This window comes from Symphalangus syndactylus, chromosome 24 (genome assembly GCF_028878055.3).
Source record: "Symphalangus syndactylus isolate Jambi chromosome 24, NHGRI_mSymSyn1-v2.1_pri, whole genome shotgun sequence".
NCBI lineage: Eukaryota > Metazoa > Chordata > Mammalia > Primates > Hylobatidae > Symphalangus > Symphalangus syndactylus.
In genome coordinates this window covers 44532432-44551648 of record NC_072446.2, presented here as the reverse complement: position 1 = coordinate 44551648, position 19217 = coordinate 44532432, and the positions used below count along the sequence as shown (strand labels likewise).

Below are 19217 nucleotides of genomic sequence, written 5' to 3'. Positions count from 1 at the left end.
TTGTCTTGGGAAACAGCTGAGCTCATGCTGCCCAGGGCAGGAGGCTGGTCCCTGGAGGGAGGAATGTGTATGTTGGGCTGCTGTTACCAGGTAGTCTCAGGTCCAGCTTTCAGAGGTCCCTGTTACTTTCTAGGCACTGCACCTCAGAAAAAGGATGAAATGGAGATTGGCTAGGTCCATCCACAGTATCCACCCCAGGTAGATTAAGGAGATTTTGTGGAGGTTGGGTCAATAGGATCTGGTGACAGACTAGATGTGGGGCATGCTAGGGGGTTTGATAGAGGGGACCCCTGAGAAGGAAGGGGTACGGTCCAGAGCGCAGACTGGAAAAAGAGGTATCTAGGATGACTCCTAGGTTTCTAGTTTAGAAGATAGGAAGGTTGGTGGTACCTGTCCTTGAAATAGAAAGCACAGGAGAAAACATAGGTCCGGGAGATAACCAAGGAGGGCTGTCTCATCCTAAGATACATATTTGGAAGTCATGGTCAAAGTTAATGGCATGGACTGTAGTCAGCCAGTATCCAGGTGTAGAGCTGAAAAGATCAGAAGGCTACAGGTGGGGTGAGGGCAGAGGTTCCAGGACACCGAAAGAGAAGAAGCAGGGAAGAGCATTGCCTGAGACATTGAGGAAGGAGAAAAAGAGATCCACAATGGCTAATGCTGCAGAGACCTTGAGGGAAGAACAGAGAAAAACCCACTGGCTCTGCAAGTGAGAAGGACCCTGATGACCTGAGTAGGAGGATCTGAGTGGAGAGGTGAGGGCTGAAGCCAGCTCCAAGTGGACCAGTGGCCAAGTGAGATACTGGAAGCCAGCAGGTGTGGATGATATTCTAGAGTGCTTGGGGCTGTAAAAAGGAAGATGGCTAGAGAATACTTCCAAGAATTGTCATTTCTGAATGATCAGCTCCTCCTTATTTGCTGATGAGAAAGCCTGTGGGCTGCAAGGAGATACTAGGTTTGATAGAGGGGACCCCTGAGAAGGAAGGGGTAGGGTCCAGAGCCCAGACTGGAAGTGAAGATTGACTCAGAGAAGCAATGTCCTCCTTGAGAAGAGCTTTAGTTGGAAGCAGGTGAAGTTGAGGAAGTGTTTGCCTAGGGGGCAGTATTGACCATCAGGTGTGCCTAGGGACTTGCTGACCTGTCCAGCCTTAGGCCCTGCCTTATTCTTGTAAATGCTGGAGCCTTCTTTTCCTTTCAGAGCCCCTTGTCCACCATGTGATGATTGGCAGCCTAGTGCACCTCAGCTCCTTGGCATTCTCCCTCAGTGTCCCTCTTCTTTTTTGCATGAGGAACAGGCACAGATGGTGGGGCTTCCCTGGCAGAGAGCCTTGGGGAAGTGTTCTGTTTTCATCATCATCATTGAATTAGGGGCAGCCCTGGGCTTGTCTCACAAGAGGAAAGCCCCTTTTAGTCTGAACCCTTTGAGGCCAAAACAGACTATGTTCTCTCTGGCACTTGGTAGGCATGTTTCATTTATACTGCCTTCCAACTCATTGTGCAAAGACAATGTATGTTAAACTCTGTGCTTGTGTAGAGCTAGGGGTGTGATCAGATGTGGGCTGATCACCTTCAGGCCACATATGCTGTTTTTGGAACTCCTCCAAGGGGCTCATGGAGTGACAGTGCCTTGCTTCTGGGCCCATGGGACCCTGCGGACTGGCCTGACCAGCATGGGCTATCTGGGGAGGGAGGAGAGAAAAGGCAAGTATTTCTTTTCTCCTAGGAGATTTGGTAACTGGCTTGGAGGTGGGATCTGCCAGCAGTAGACAAATACTTCATGCCCTAAGGGAGCATATTTCCTCCCTTTGCTCCTGTTCATGAGTCAGACTACCCAATTCATAAGAGATTATTTTCCAGTTAGAAAAGGACTATGTTGCAGCCCCAAGACAATGTGTATTATAGAAATCAAAGGACTAAGAAATAATCTCAGTGCTTAAACAGCAAGTAAGACTCATTATAATGCTGGTGTGAGAGCAAAGTGGAGATACTTTACTGTCATGGCCTGCTTTTAAAAGCATCTGTAGATAGAAGAAGTCACCTTTGTTTTCTGCTGGGCTTCTGGAATGCTTTAGCCCAGACTGGGATGGTCAGCCAGAAAATAGGGATGTTTCTCTGCTCTTGGGAATAGGATAGGCCAGGCTGCCTGCTCGCTCACAGCCCAGACTGGTGAGACCTTGGCCAAATCTAGCTGTCCACTCTTGATACAGAACAGAAGGAAGCTGCTGGCCCAAACAAGGTGGAACCACTCACTGTGGCCTGTTCACCCTGTGCTCTAGATAACTGCTGTACCTGCCTCACAGATGGCATTTCCTCTTGGCAGGTGGCAGTTTACATAGCTGGCCTAAGGAATGCTGGGGATAATCCTCTTGCTTGTTTCCCTATAAAGCAAAGCCCCTTTTCTGTGCCCAGTTCCTGACCTAGAATCCCAGCCCCACAAGGTTTGTCCATATGGTACATGTGCAGCAGACAGGACTTTGTACAAGTTGTGTCTGTCAGAGACCCAGATCCCAGCCTTTTCTTGGGCAGGCCAGGCCTGTGCTTGTGACCCTGGTGCACCACCGCTCATATGGCCACATTTGCACTAGTCTGACACTTTTGTTTCTTTTGCCCAAGAAGATACCAAACAGAGTCCTAGGGTATTTATAGATCTTCCCTCAACCTTTGCTGGCTCTTCACTGCCAGACCCGCCAGAGCTCTTCTTGCCTTCCACCCTGGGAATCTGGCAGGCCCTTTGTATGATATGGCTCCCATGTCTGCCATCTCTAGAATATGCTGAGCCTTCTAAGATCCTGCTTGCCTCCCCACTGTGCCACATTTTGGACTTGGCCTCCTGACTTTGCCTTACTCGGTTTCCAGAGGCCCTACTTTCTGTGGCTGCGCCAGGGCATGGGATTCTGGCATCAAGCTTTCCAGGCTGGCTTTGCTGCCTCATCTGCAGCCTCCAGAGTGCACTGCAGAGTGCCCTTTCCAAATAGCCATGCAAACACAGGTACCAAAGACTAGAGGCAGGGGGCCAGGGGTCCTGGAATCTGCCTTCAAACTATTGCTTGCCCCTCATGTAAATCACCAGTGTCACCTTGGTTAGAGGTTTTTCTGACGCTGTTTTAGGAGTTTCATCTTAATGTTAAAGCTTCTTAACAGAAAGGGTATGTGAGGAACCCTTTCAAAATAGAATAAACAAGATGTTGATGAATTCTTCATTTGAATTGGTTTAGTTATGTGCTGTTACCACAACTAGGTCATCCACAAAGACCTTGATAGAGGTGGTGGTGGTGGTGATTATTGTTGTTGTTGAGACGGAATATCGCTCTGTCACCCAGGCTGGAGTGCAGTGGTGCAATCTCAGCTCACTGCAACCTTTGCCTCCCGGGTTTGAGTGATTCTCCTGCCTCAGCCTCCTGAGTAGCTGGGATTACAGGTGCATACCTCCACATCTGGCTAATTTTTGTATTTTTAGTAGAGAGAGGATTTCACCATGTTGGTCAGGCTGGTCTTGAACTCCTGACCTTGTGATCCACCCACCTCGGCCTCCCAAAGTGCTAGGATTACAGGCATAAGCTACCACGCCCAGCCGGAGGATATTTGTTCTTGTTTTTTTGTTTTTGTTTTGAGAGAGAGTTTCACCCTTGTTGCCCAGGCTGGAGTGCCATGGCGTGATCTTGGCTCACCACAACCTCTGCCTCCCTGGTTTAAGCGATTCTCCTGCCTCAGCTTCCCAAGTAGCTGGGAATTATGGGCACCTGCTACCACGCCCAGCTAATTTTTTGTATTTTTAGTAGAGACGGGGTTTTACTATGTTGGCCAGGCTGGTCTCGAACTCCTGACCTCAGGTGATCCACCTGCCTTGGCCTCCCGAAGTGCTGAGATTACAGGCATGAGCCACTGTGCCTGGCTGAGGATAGAGGTTTGGAATGCTTAAGAAAAGTGAGCTGGGCACAGTGGCTCATGCCTGTATTCCCAGCACTTTGGGAGACCAAGGCAGGTGAATCACTTGAGCTCAGGCGTTCAAAACCAGCCTGTACAACATGGCGAAACCCTGTCTCTACAAAGGATACAAAAATTAACTGGGTGTGGTAGCACCTGTAGTCCCAGCTACTTGGGAGGCTAAAGTGGGAGGATCACTTGAGCCCCAGAAGCAGAGGTTGCAGTGAACCAAGATCGTGCCACTGCACTCCAGCCTTGGGTACTAGAGCAAGACTCTGTCTCAAAAAAAAAAAAAGAAAATGTGATTCTGTGTATTCCTACATATTTGTACTTGCATGCCTAGACCATCTGAGGAAGTATACCCAAACACTAGTTATCAGTGGTTGCCTCTGAGAGGAGAACTGGGGCTTGGTGAGCCCCAGGAGGAGGAGGGAGGAGGAAAAAAAATTTTTTTTTTTTTTTTTTTTTTTTTGAGATGGAGTCTCGCTCTGTCGTCCAGGCTGGAGTGCAGTGGTACAATCTCGGCTCACTGCAAGTTCCACCTCCCAGGTTCACGCCATTCTCCTGCCTCAGCCTCCTAAGTAGCTGGAACTACAGGCGCCCGCCACCACACCCGGCTAATTTTTTTGTATTTTTAGTGGAGACGGGGTTTCACCGTGTTAGCTAGGATAGTCTCGATCTCCTGACCTCATGATCCGTCCACCTCAGCCTCCCAAAGTGCTGGGATTACAGGCATGAGCCACCACGCCTGACCGAAAATTTTTACTTACAGATACCTCAGAAGAGTAGGTCTCATGTCTCAGAACCAAGGAATGGATCCGAAATGGTCTGTAAGCACTTAGGAAGCAGCTTCTGTGCTTAGCAGGCAAGCCCTAACTCCGGAAGGTCTTTGGCCCCAGGCACATAGCTTAGCCTTTGTGTGGGCCCTTTCCTCATTGTCACAGGCGACCATTGGCATGCACGCTCCTAAGCCCTGTTCCATGATCTTGAATGGAATGCATCCAGATGGATTTGTGGGGTTAGATTCAGTCTTAAGAGTTTGGGGACACTTTTTTCACAGGTGTTATTGGTAAGAGGAAGGAAGAGACTAGAGGCAGGGGGTCAGGGGTCCTGGAATCTGCCTTCAAACTATTCCTTGCCCCCCGTCTGAACCATGAGTGTAGCAGCCTTGGCTTGTTGAAATTCTATGAGTTTCCCAGTGGTGATATGGTCAAGACCCAATGCCACAGCCGCTGTCTGACAGGCCCCTCTATGTACAGGGAGAAGTCTAATTCTCAGGGTGATGCTCAGTTGACAGTGCTGATGGTGGTAGTGGTGGAGATGATAGATTGTATTTCATGGATTCTTACTCTCTGTAGGCCCTATGATAAGCCTAGGTTTTATTGATAACCTAGAGTGATGTGTTACGGTTCCCATCTTACAGAGGAAGATATTTGGTTTCAGAGAGAAAGTAGAGCAATTTGTCTGGTATCACCCATTAGTAATTAGCGGAACCAAAAATTCAAACTCAGGTTCGCCTGGCTCTAAATGCCTTAGTCTTTACATTATGCTAGCTTTTCCCATAGAGGAAGAAGATAAATAATCTAAGTCCAGGCCAGGCGCAGTGGCTCACACCTGCAATCCCAGCACTTTGGGAGGCCAAGGCAGGTGGATCACCTGAGGTCAGGAGTTTAAGACCAGCCTGGCCAACATGGTGAAACCCCATCTCTACTAAAAATACAAAAATTAGACGGGTGCAGTGGCGTGCGCCTGTAATTCCAGCTACTCAGGAGGCTGAGGCAGGAGAATCGCTTGAACCCAGGAGGTGGAGGTTGCAACGAGCCAAGGTCACACCACTGCACTCCAGCCTGGGCGACCCAATGAGACTCTGTCTCCAAAAAAAAAAAAAAAAAACAATATAAGTCCTATGTTTTAAGTGCCACCTGTGTTACTCAAAAGAACTTTTTTTCTTTTTTTTTTAGTTCAGAGAAGGGGAGAGAGCAGGGTGGCATGAGGGGAGGACTAGGATGATAAGATGTTAAGAAAGATTTGAAGGAAGATGTAAGCTTTACCAAAATTAAAAAGTAAAGGGAACAAGTGGGTGGGGGGAAAAGGTGCAGAACAGTGTAATGTGTCACTACTTGTGGAAAAAATTATACTCAACACTTTTGTATATACTTAGCAGATCTTTTGGAAGAAGAAGTAAGAATCCGATAACTGCAGTTGCCTCCAGGGAAGGGAATTTAGGTGTCTGGAGAGGAAAGGAATTATTTTATTTTCTTTGTGAGCCCTTCTGATATAAATTAGATGTTTGTCCCCTCCAAATCTCATGTTGAAACATAATCCCCAGTGTTCAAAGTGGGGCCTAGTGGGAGGTGTTTGGGTCATGGGGGCAGATCCCTTATGAATGGCTTGGTGCTGTCCTTGTGATAGTGAGTGAGTTCTTACTCTGAGTTCACAGAAGACCTGGTTGTTTAAAGGAGTGTGACACCTCCCCGGACCCTTCTTGCTCCTGCCCTCACCACTGTGATGTGCTGGCTCCCAGGCCTTCTACCATGATCTTAAGCTTCCTGAGGCCTCCCCAGAAGCCGATGCCAGCCCCACGCTTCCTGGAAAGCCTGCAGAACCTTTAGCCAATTAAGCCTCTTTTCTTTATAAATTAGTCAGCCTCAGGTATTTCTTTACAGCAACCCCAAAACAGCCTAACACACTTTCTATATGTTCTGAGTTTTGCCCTCAACAACTGAATACAGCTAATTTTTTTAACTTAACACTTGACTGAAGTAAATAGTATCAGTGTAGAGTCTTCATTACTGAATATTCATTACTTAGGATTCTGCAATTACAAGGTCACTTAAGAAAGCAGAAATCTCCATAATTTAGAGATATTCACTTAACTATTCGTTTATAAAACTACTCTCACCGGGCGCGGTGGCTCACGCCTGTAATCCCAGCACTTTGGGAGGCTGAGGTGGGTGGATCACCTGAGGTCAGGAGTTCGAGACCAGCCTGACCAACATGGAGAAACTCCATCTCTACTAAAAAATACAAAATTAGCCCGGCATGATGGTGCATGCCTGTAATCCCAGCTACTCGGGAGGCCGGGAGTCTGAGGCAGGGGAATCACTTGAACCCAGGAGGCGGAGGTTGCGGTGAACCGAGATCACACCGTTGCACTCCAGCCAGGGCAACAAGAGTGAAACTCCATCTCAAAAAATAATTATAATAATAAATAATAAAACTACTCTCTATTAGTAAATGGGTTGGTGATGAGCATTGAATCTTTTTAAGTATAGAATTATAACACCTGTGAGAATTCTGTTACAAAATGGAATATAAATGTTGAAAACCTATCTATGAAATTATATTTTACAAAAAATTAGCAGAAGAGAGATACTCTTTACATCTTTCAGAATGGGAGATTGATAAAGTTTAAAGCTATTAAATCAAGTTATAAAGGGTTAAGTATACTCTTTAAAGATACAAAAGTGACCACTAGAGGAACTGAAAATCCTAATGAAGCTGGGTGCGGTGGCTCATGCCTGTAATCCCAGCACTTTAGAGGAGGCCAAGGCGTGAGGATCACTTGAGCCCAGGAGTTTGAGACCAGCCTGGGCAACAAAATGAGACCCCGTGTCTAAAAAAAATAAAAAAATTAGCCAAGCATGGTGGCACGCACACCTGTGGTCCCAGCTGCACAGGAGGCTGAGGCAGGATTGCTTGAGCTCAGGAGGTCAATACTTCAGTGAGTCACTGAATATATAAATATATATAATATGTAGACTTCCCTTGGTTCCTGATTCAAAAATTATTAACTAAGAAAACATTTATAAGACAGAGAAATTTGAACACAGGCTGGATTTTTTTATATTAAGGAGTTCATTGTTAATATTTTTAGAGTCGTTGTATTATGGAAATACACGTTGAAGTATTTTTGTTTGAAATAATTGGATATCTGGGATTGACTTCAGAATCATACTGCAGGGGGGCCGGGGATGAGCTGGGTGGAGTGTAGATGAAATATAGTTAGCTGAGTGTTGGTAGTTCCTGAAACCAGGTGATGGGAGTTCATTCTACTATTTTTCTAGTTGTGTATGTGTTTGAAATTTTCTACAATATTAAGAAGTACGGCTGGGTGCGGTGGCTCACACCTGTAATCCCAGCACTTTGGGAGGCCGAGGCAGGCAGATCACAAGGTCGGGAGTTCAAGACCAGCCTGACCAACATGGAGAAACCCCGTCTCTACTAAAAATACAAAATAAGCAGGGCATGGTGGCACGCACCAGTAATCCCAGCTACTTAGGAGGCTGAGGCAGGAGAATTGCTTGAACATGGGAGGTGGAGATTGTAGTGAGCTGAGATTGCAACATTGCATTCCAACCTGGGCAACAAGAGCGAAACTCCATCTCAAAAAAAAAAAAAAAAAAAAAGAAAAAGTAAATAAAAATTATTGAATAACAAAAATGCAAAATAAATAATCTTATATATACACTATGATTATAACTGTGTTAAAATAGGAATGAATATGGAAGGGATATTATAATTATCTTGGGTTGGTGAAGTGTGGTAAGTTTCCTGATTTCCAAATTCTCTGTGGTCCTGTGAATTTTATTTCTGTATTTTCACGAAAAGATTGGGAGTGATCATGGCCTACCCTGCAACCTCTTCTTACATGGGCCACCCTTTCTTACCACGTTACTAAAATCTGTTAGCATTTATCTTGGAATCATGTGACTCCCTGTGCACAGTATCTTGGCGGTGCACTCTTTGAGGATATAATGAATAACCCCTGATATATGGTGAGTTTTTGATAATTGTATTGTTCTGAACTGGTGAAGGTAAATGGCACCAGTTCCTGATGATGCTAAATACAGGAGGTGTGGAAAGGCCCTTTGACTAAGAACTCCAAGTATCAGCCAGATACTAGAATTAAAATAATAGAGGAGGCCGGGCGCGATGGCTTATGTCTGTAATCCCAGCACTTTGGGAGGCTGAGGTGGGCTGATCACCTGAGGTCAGGAGTTCAAGACCAGCCTGACCAACATGGTGAAACCCAGTGTCTACTAAAAATACAAAAATTAGCCAGACATGGTGGCGGGTGCCTGTAATTCCACCTACTCAGGAGGCTGAGGCAGGAGAATTGCTTGAACCCTGGAGGCGGAGGTTGCAGTAAGCTGAGATCGCACCACTGCACTCCAGCCTGGGCGACAGAGTGAGACACTATCTTAAAAAAAAAAAAAAAAAAAAAGATAGAGGAAGTTAGGGGTTAGGAAGTAAGGCAGCTACAGACTTGAAGCTATTCATTCCAAGAGGTGGCAGTGCCAGGAAGTGGGAAGAGAATGATAGCTGTGTATGTTGGTGTTGGGGTGTAAGGGTTGTCTCCATCAGGAGACTACTGGAAGGCATGATTAGGGGATGGAGCAAGGGCCCACCTTTGTGTGAGCCCTCACCCCTAACCAGGACTGTGAAGGCTAAACTCTCCTTGGTTTTATTCCCAGGCCTGGTGAGTAACGTGGTATTCACCAGTCACACCACGGAGCAGCGGCACCCTCTCCTTGTTCAGCTGCAGAGCCTCATCAGGGCTGCCAATCCTGCTGCAGCCTTCATTCTTGCAGAAAATGGGATTGTCACCAGGTAATCTATAGATTCACTCTGCAAGACCAGTTGCTTTCTCAGATACAGCACTCTGTCTGTGGCCCACAGAGTCTTTCTACTGTATCTAAGACCTAAACATTTGGAGGAGTCAGTTTTTGAGCCAGGTGCGGTGGCACTCACCTATAGTCCCAGCTACTCGGGGGACTGGGAAGGAGGATCACTTAAATCCAGGAATTGGAGGCTGCAGTGAGCTATGATTGTGTCAGTGCATTCCACAGCCTGAGAGACAGAGCAAGACTGTCTCTTTAAAAAAAAAAAAAAAAAGCAGGCTGGGCACAATGGCTCATGTCTGTAATCTCAGCATTTTGGGTGGCTGAGGTGGGAGGATCTCGAGTCAGGAGTTTGAGACCAGCCTGGACAATGTAGTGATACTCCATCTCAAAAAAGAAAAAATATATTGGAAAAAAAAACAACAGTTTCTGAAGTGCTTTTTTTTTTTTTTTTTTTTTTTGAGACAGAGTCTCACTCTGTCACCTAGGCTGGAGTGCAGTGGCGCGATCTCGGCTCACTGCAAGCTCCACCTCCCAGGTTCACCTCATTCTCCTGCCTCAGCCTCCCAAGTAGCTGGGACTACAGGCGCCTGCCACCACGCCTGGCTAATTTTTGTTTTTTGTATTTTTAGTAGAGACGGGGTTTCACCATGTTAGCCAGGATGGTCTCAATCTCCTGACCTCGTGATCCGCCCGCCTCGGCCTCCCAAAGTGCTGGGATTACAGGCATGAGCCACCACACCTGGCCGAAGTGCTTTTGATGCTCTGTAAAAATCACCAAGAAGACCCCATCGTGTACCGTTTTGAGGCATTTTGTTTTGCTACATTCACATTCTCATCCATTGAAGGATGGTAGCTAAGATTCTCTTAACATCCTTGTATTAAAGTGTGAAAGAAATGGCATAGAGGACGTAGAGAAGGGTCAGATGTGGTGGCTCAACCTGTAATCCCAGCATTTAGGGAGCCCAAAACTCCTTGCAGGAGTTCAAGACCAGCCTGGGTAAAATAGTGACACTCTGTCTCTACCAAAACCATTTTTTAAAAAAACAGCCAGCATGGTTGTGCATGTCTGTAGTCTCAGCTACTCAGGAGGCTGGGCAGGAGGATTGCCCGAGCCCAGGAGTTCAGGGTTACACTGAGCCATGATCACACCATTGCACTCCAGCCTGACTGAAGTAGTGAGACTTTGTCTATTAAAAAAAAAAAAAAAAAAAAAAAAGTGGCCGAGTGCAGTGGCTCACGCCTGTAATCCCAGCACTTTGGGAGGCCAAGGCAGGCAGATCACGAGGTCAGGAGATCAAGACCATCCTTGCTAACACAGTGGAACCCCATCTCTATTTTAAAAAATACAGAAATTAGCCAGGCGTGGTGGCAGGCGCCTGTAGTCCCAGCTACTTGGGAGGCTGAGGCAGGAGAATGGCGTGAACCCGGGAGGCGGAGCTTGCAGTGAGCCAAGATGGCACCACTGCACTCCAGCCAGCCTGGGCGACAGAGTGAGACTCTGTCTCAAAAAAAAAAAAAAAGTAACATAGAGATATTATCTCTTTACTTCATGGACTTGGGTTCAAATTACAAACTAGAGAATTAGTGATTTTGTATATGTACACACATATACAAGGAGAAAACACCTGGTTATGTAGCCGTTTTGTTTGCTCAATTCAGATAAAAGGTTATATACCTTTTTATGTAGTTTTGACTTTTGAACTATGTAGATATTTTATGTATTCAAAAATTAAATAAAGGAGGGAAAAAACTAAATTAAATACAAACCAAAAAAAGTGAATCTAGGCCGGGTGCAGTGGCTCACGCCTGTAATCCCAGCACTTTGGGAAGCCGAGGCAGGCAGATCACGAAGTCAGGAGTTCGAGACCAGCCTTACCAACGTGGTGAAACCCTGTCTCTACTAAAAATACAAAAATTAGTTGGGCGTGGTGGTGCATGCCTATAATCCCAGCTACTCAGGAGACTGAGGCAAGAGAATCGCTGAAACCCAGGAGGCAGAGGTTGCAGTGAGCCAAGATCACACCATTGCACTCCAGGTGGGCGACAAAGCAAACTCCATCTCAAAAAAAAAGGGGGGGGGGGCGGGCACAGTGATTCACGCCTGTAATCCCAACACTTTGGGAGGCCGAGGCGGGCGTATCACCTGAGGTCAGGAGTTCAAGACCAGCCCAGCCTGGCCAACATGGCGAAACCCCGCCTCTACTAAAAATACAAAAAATTGGCCAGGTGTGGTGCCAGGCACCTGTAATCCCAGCTACTCAGGAGGCTGAGGCAGGAGAATTGATTGAACCTGGGAGGCGGAGGCTGCAGTGAGTGAAGATCATGCCATTGCACTCTAGCCTGGGCAACAAGAATGAAACTCCATCTCAAAATTAAAAAAAAAAAAAAAAGGCAAATCTATCTGTATATCAAAGTAATAACAACCACACCAAGAAAAGTATTTAATTCAGGTAACTTTTGAACATAATCCTCTGCTGGAACCCTGGTTCTAAACAACATCACTGATTGAAGAAAGGAGATTATGAATATGAAATGGGGAAGATGAAGAAAAACCCTTCAAATATTTATTTTATTTTATTTAGACAGAGTCTTGCTCTGTCACCCAGGCTGGAGTGCCGTGGCACAATCTCAGCTCACTGCAACCTCCACCTCCTGGATTCAAGTGATTCTCTTGCCCCAGCCTCCCTAGTAGCTGGGATTACAAGTGCACACCACCATACTTGGCTAATTTTTCTATTTTTAGTAGTGACAGGGTTTCACCATGTTTGCCAGGCTGGTGTTGAACTCCTGGCCTCAAGTGATCCACCCACCTCGGCCTCCCAAAGATCAAATGTTGATTTGAATTGGAGATTCAATATAAATTCATTATTTTTAAAAATGCATATTTCCTACCACTTTCCTTTGAAAGGGACCAGAATAGTAATACCACAGTTGCAACAAATACCCTTATCTCTGTATCTTGGTTTCTAAGTACCAGTCCCCACTACAAGGTATCAGGACTCCTTGGAGAATTAGCTGACTGCATGCCTAGGTCAAGGAAAGTACAAGGTGAGCCTGTTCCATTTTATGCCAATAAAGGAAGGAAGTACTCAAAGATTAGTGGAGATGTGTCAAGAGGATATGGGAAGTAGCTTAAGAAGTTCCTGCTAGTCTAATTTGGGATAATTTGGGGATAAGAAAGAACCATGATAATACTGGAACTATGGATTATAACACATGGAATAAAATGTGTGTCCACAGTGATCCTCAAAAACGAAGGTGGGGCCAGGCACAGTGGCTCACACCTGTAATCCCAGCACTTTGGGAGGCCGAGGCGGGCAGATCACCTGAGGTCGGCAGTTCGAAACTAGCCTGACCAATATGGTGAAACCCCATCTCTACTAAAAATACAAAATTAGCCGGGCATGGTAGCGCATGCCTGTTAATTCCAGTTAGGAGGCTGAGGCAGGAGAATGGCTTGAACCCGGGAGGCGGAGCTTGCAGTGAGCCGAGATTGCACCATTGCACTCTAGCCTAGGCAACAAGAGCGAAACTCCATCTCAAAAAAAAAAAAAAAGTGGAAGGGGGCAGGATAGCAAAGCCCTTTATAGAAGAATACCAAGTAAATAAGGTTTGATAGAACTAGAAAATAATCGGCTGAGCGTGGTGGCTCAGGCCAGTAATCCCAGCACTTTGGGAGGCCGAGGCGGGCAGATCACAAAGTCAGGAGATCGAGACCATCCTGGCTAACACGATGAAACCCCATCTCTACTAAAAATACAAAAAATTAGCCGGGCATGGTGGCGGGTGCCCATAGTCCCAGCTACTCAGGAGGCTGAGGCAGGAGAATGGCATAAACTCGGGAGGCGGAGCTTGCAGTTGGCCGAGACCACGCCACTGCACTCCAGCCTGGGGGTCAGAGCAAGACTCCATCTCAACCATCTCAAAAAAAAAAGAAAAAAAAAAAAAAAAGACCTAGAAAATAATCATTTTGTAACCTTCAGTCTAATACAGTATTTGATTTAGGGAACGATCAATGAATGCTAAAAGCACTAGGTGAAAGACTGTCGAAGAAAAAAAATATTACTAGTCCTGTACTGTGTAAAGTACCACTCCATAGACTACTGACTCCTTACAAAGAGGGAAAAATACCTTACAATGGAAAGGTCTGGTATACCTATGTTGAACAAACGATTAAACTCAGTGAGACCAGTAATGGGACAAACTGATACCCTGTACCTCCTTGATGTGATGCAGTGGGAAGGATGCAACACCACCTAGGTATTAATCTCAAAATATGCATAACCTGAATCTAATTATGAGAATTAGAAACAGACAAATCCAAGTGTGGGACACAAAAGCTCTGACATGTACTCTTAAATATCAACACCATGAGAATCAAACAAACCAAAAGATAGAGGAACTGTTCCAGATTAAAGGAGAATAAAGATTGTAAATTTAGGCCGGGTGCAGTGACTCACACTTGTAATCCCAACGCTGTAGGAGGCTGAGGCAGGCGGATCACCTGGGGTCAGGAGTTCAAGACCAGCCTGGCCAACATGGCAAAACCCCATCTCTATTTAAAAAATACAAAAATTAGCTGGGCGTGGTGGTGGGTGCCTGTAGTCCCAGCTACTTGGGGGGCTGAGGCAGGAGAATCGCTTGAACTCAGGAGGCGGAGGTGGCAGTGAGACAAGATCACGCCATTTCACTCCAGCCTGAGCAACAAGAGCAAAACTCCGTCTCAAAATTAAAAAAAAAAAAAAAAAAAAAGTAATGTATCTGTATATCAAAGTAATAACAACCACACCAAAGAAAGTATGTAACTCAAGTAACTTTTGAACATAATCTTTTGTTTTTTTTTTGAGACAGAGTCTCACTCTGTTGCCCAGGCTGGAGTGCAGTGGCGCAATCTCGTCTCACTGCAACCTCCACCTCCTGGGTTCAAGCGATTCTCCTGCCTCAGCCCCCCAAGTAGCTGGGATTACAGGCATGCGCCACCACGCCCAGCTAATTTTTGTATTTTTTTAGTAGAGATGGGGTTTTGCCATGTTGGCCAGGCTGGTCTTGAACTCCTGACCCCAGATGATCCGACTGCCTCGGCCTCCCAAAGTGCTGGGATTACAGACATGAGCCATCGCGCCCAGCCTAATGAATGATTCTTGATTGGATCATGGACCCTCCCCACCAAAAAGGGGAAATTTGAAAGTGGATGTATGTTCATGCTTCTCCAGCTTTGCTGTGCATACGCATCTCTAGTGGCGATCTTGTTGAAAATTAGTTTCTGGTTCAGTACGTCTGGGCTGGGGCCTGAGGTTCTGCATTTCTAACAAGCTCCCAGGTGATTGCTGGGAGCCAGTAAATTCCTTGGATGTGATCATGATATTGTAGTTGTGTAAGAGAATGTCCTTGTTCTTGAGAGATGCATACTGAAGTATTTAGGGGTAAAATATGATGAGTACAACTAGTTTTCATTTGGTTTGGCAGAAAAAAAAATGCTTGTATGTATTTAGGGGACATGAAGAAGAAACAAAATGTGCAGGTTAAGACAGTCCTGGCCGGGCACGGTGGCTCACGCCTGTAATCCCAACACTTTGGGAGGCAGAAGCGGGTGGATCATGAGGTCAGCAGATCGAGACCATCCTGGCCAACATGGTGAAACCCCGTCCCTACTGAAAGTACAAAAATTACCTGGGTGTGGTGGCACATGCCTGTAGTCCCCGCTACTCGGGAGGCTGAGCCAGGAGAATCACTTCAACCCAGGAAGTGGAGGTTGCAATGAGCCAAGATTGCGCCAATGCACTCCAGCCTGGCGACAGAGCGAGACTCCGACTCAAGAAAAAAAAGAAAAAGAGAGATTGACAGTCCTAATTAATCTAGGTCTTTTCTGTGTGTTTTCAAAGGAATGAAGACATTGAGCTGATTCTCTCAGAAAACAGTTTTTCAAGTCCTGAGATGCTACGATCTCGATATTTAATGTATCCTGGCTGGCAAGTATCGTCATTGAAAAATAACTAAGATTTTTTTGTAAACCCAATGATTTATTTATTTACAGAAAAAAAAAAGGGAGAAGGTGAAAATACCAGATGTGCTTTGCAAGGGTGACACATGGCAGCTGGCACGGCCTGCCTGTCCGGCAGCTGCTGGCCTTGCCAGGAGCCCAGTGCTCCACCTCTTGGGCTCCAAACTGGGAGCCTTCTCAGATGTTTCAAATTAGGGAGTCATCCTGTAGGCAGCAAGCACCGCTGGGCCCTGTGTTCCTCCAGCCCCTACTGAGGGCAAAGTGCCTGGCACAGAACCAAGGAGCTATAACTTTCCCAGGTGAGACTCGCTTCTGACAATACCATCAGTCAGTCCTCTAGGGTTCCCACCTGCTGGGTTCCCTGCTCATATGGCCCAGGGAATGTTCTCTGTAGGATGCTGCACAGCCTGTGGACCTCTCCAGAGGAGAAGACGACAAAGGAGAGAATGTGCTGCAAAGTTACTGTAATCATACTAATACCAACACAGTGGAGCATTTACTGTGTGTGCTAGCTATTGCTCTAAGACTCCACTCTCTACATGGCAGCTCCTAGCCACATGGCTATTTAATGAAATATAAATTAATAAAAATCAAAATTTATAATTCAGTCTTTTCAGCCACACAGCCACATTTCAAGTGCTCCATAGCTTCCTGTGGCTAGCAGCTACCGTGTCCAACAGTGCAGATCTAGAACATTTCCATTGCCCCAGAAAGCTCTGTTGAACAGTGCTGTTGTGAGAGCCTTGTTTGTGTTGTCTCATTTACACCAGTCCTGTGAAGTGGATTCCATTATTTTGTCATTTTACAGATAAGATACCGGGGCAGCAAAGAGTTAATGACTTGACAATTTATAGCTTAGTAAATGAAAGAAATAGATTTCAAACCCAGGTTGAATGGCTCAGAGCTTTTTCTCTTAGGCATCGTGCTACACGTATTCCTGTATAGAATGGACAATTTGTTTCTGCTCTGTTGAAGGTTTAGGGGAAGACCATTGTTAAAGCTTGGCCAGAATTAATCTCTCATGTTTATTTGGATTATCTTTGTTATTCTTACTCGCTTTTCCCAAGCACCTCTCTACATCCTCCATACCACCCCTTACACCACCAACTTTTTTCCTAAGAAAAAATGATCTGGCCAGGCGTGGTGGCTCACGCCTGTAATCCCAGCACTTTGGGAGGCCGAGGCGGGCGGATCACAAGGTCAGAAGATCGAGACCATCCTGGCTAACATGGTGAAACCCCGTCTCTACTGAAAATAAAAAAAATTAGCCAGGTGTGGTGGTGGATGCCTGTAGTCCCAGATACTCGGGAGGCTGAGGCAGGAGAATGGCGTGAAGCTGGGAGGTAGAGCTTGCAGTGAGCTGAGATCACGCCACTGCACTCCAGCCTGGGTGACAGAGCGAGACTCTGTCTCAAAAAAAAAAAAAAAAAAAAAGGATCTACTATGCTGTAAAAAACAAAACCAAAAAAATCCCAGAGGGTCAGTATGTAAAATTAAAGGTTTTCAGGCATATTCTTAGAAGGAACCTCCGATTTGAGTCACGTCATACTTAAACAGTGAGTAAGTGGGTCATTTCTTATGTCTGAACAAGATAATGATATCTTAGCTAAAAATAAAGAAATGGAGCTTCTAGGGGGAACCTTCTTTCCAATGGCTACAGCCACTGACTCCCTTGCTGCCTGAACCTCTGGGTCCTGAGGCTCCTGTAATCACCACCAGCTGCCTAGAGAAGCACTGTTCTCCAGTCCTTACTGACTCATGCACAAGAACCTAGTTCAGGGCCCAGACACCTGGAGGCAGACTAATCCAGGAGGGAGTAGGGTAAGAGGGGCCCATTAGAAGACTGTGAATCTGGCCAGACGTGGTGGTGCACACCTGGAATCCCAGCACTTTGGGAGGCCAAGGCAGGTGGATCATGAGGTCAGGAGTTCGAGAGCAGCCTGGCCAACATGGTGAAACCCTGTCTCTACTAAAAATACAAAAGTTAGCCGGGCATGGTAGCGGGCACCTGTAGTCCCAGCTACTCGGGAGGCTGAGGCAGGAGAATGGAGTGAACCTGGGAGGCGGAGCTTGCAGCAAGCCGAGATCGCGCCACTGCACTCTAGCCTGGGCAACAAGAGCAAAACTCTGTCTCAAAAAAAAAAAAAAAAAAAGTGTGAACTTTTTCCTCATCAGGAAGATCAGTCCTTATAGAGAGTCAGAGATGAAGGGACCCCAAAATTCTCTTTCAGGCCCCCCTCCTAAGTCCATTTCTAGGAATCAGATAATTTCATCTTTAACAAGATGGCAGTCATCAGTCTCCTACTCATCTCTATATATTACTCCCCTCCCACATGGGTCAGAGCCACCACCTCAGAGTGAATGGGCTTTAGTTCCAGGATGTGCTCCACTCTGTGCTGTGCACACATTCTCTGCCACTTCCCTCCCACATCCTTCTCTGTTCCCATCCACCCTCCTTCCAGCTTTTCTGGTAGAACAGCTTGTTTCTAGTTGGGGCAGAAACCTTGCTGCCCCTACAAATTCCCCTGAGGATTCAGGTACCACAGAAGCCAGAGGCCAGAGAAACCCCCAGTCTCCAAAATGACTTGTTTGGGTGGGGAGAAGACAGGTCAGTCTCGCAAAAATCTTATGCCTACTACCTTACTTTAAAGAAATTACAAAGAATAAGATACTTTCAATAATTTAAAATTCAAAATTGCAGTGCTGTTTTAAAATACAGGAAATAGGGGCAGGTGCGGTGGCTCACACCTGTAATCCCAGCACTTTGGGAGGCCAAGGTGGGTGGATGACGAGGTCAGGAGTTCAAGACCAGCCTGGCCAACATAGTGAAACCCCACCTCTATTAAAAATACAAAAATTAGCCGGGCGTGGTGGTCGGCACCTGTAATCCCAGCTACTTGGGAGGCTGAGGCGGAGAATCACTTGAACCTGGGAGGTGGAGGTTGCAGTGAGCCAAGATTGTGCCACTGCACTCCAGCCTGGGTGACAGAGCTAGACACCATCTCAAAAAAATAAAATAAATTAATTAATTAATTAAAATAAAGGAAACAGGCTAGGCACAGTGACTCATGGCTATAATCTCAGCACCTTGGGAGGCTGTGGAGGGAGGATCACTTGAGGCCAGGAGTTCAAGACCAGCCTGGGCAGCGTAGTGAGACCTTGTCTCTAATAAAAAATCAAAATTAGTTGGGCATGGTGGCAGGTGTCATAGCAACTACTCAAGAAGCTGAGGTGGGAGGATCACTTGAGCCTGAGATGTCAAGGCTGTAATGAGCTATGATCACACCACTGCACTCCAGCCTGAGCAACAGAGCAAGACCCTGTCTCAAAGAAAATAGAGCAGAGATGCCCCAGTTCCTTCTGTGACAGGTGTACACATCTATATGTACAACCTGTTACATTGCCTGCAACAAAATGGCAGGGCATAGTTGGAGCTCTTAAAGATATGGGAGCAAGGCCAGGTGCAGTGGCTTACACCTGTAATCCCAGCACTTTGGGAAGTTGAGGTGGGCGGATCACTTGAGGCCAGGAGTTTGAGACCAGCCTGGCCAACATGATGAAACCTCGTCTCTACAAACAATACAAAAATTAGCTGGGTGTGGTGGCGCACACGCCTGTGATCCTAGCTACTCAGGAGGCTGAGGCAGGAGAATCGCTTGAACCCA

The 19217-nt window shown here is 46.3% G+C and overlaps 1 protein-coding gene across 2 annotated transcripts in view; it reads left to right on the top strand.

Moving 5' to 3' along the window:
• Positions 1-19217, top strand: part of DNAAF9 (dynein axonemal assembly factor 9) — a 171286-nt gene that overhangs the window by 140993 nt on the left and 11076 nt on the right. For both annotated transcript variants that reach the window (XM_055264885.2, XM_055264886.2), the window contains exons 30-31: positions 9402-9537; positions 15434-15520. In XM_055264885.2, the coding sequence (XP_055120860.1) occupies positions 9402-9537; positions 15434-15520 (223 nt within the window). The remainder of the gene's footprint in view (positions 1-9401; positions 9538-15433; positions 15521-19217) is intronic.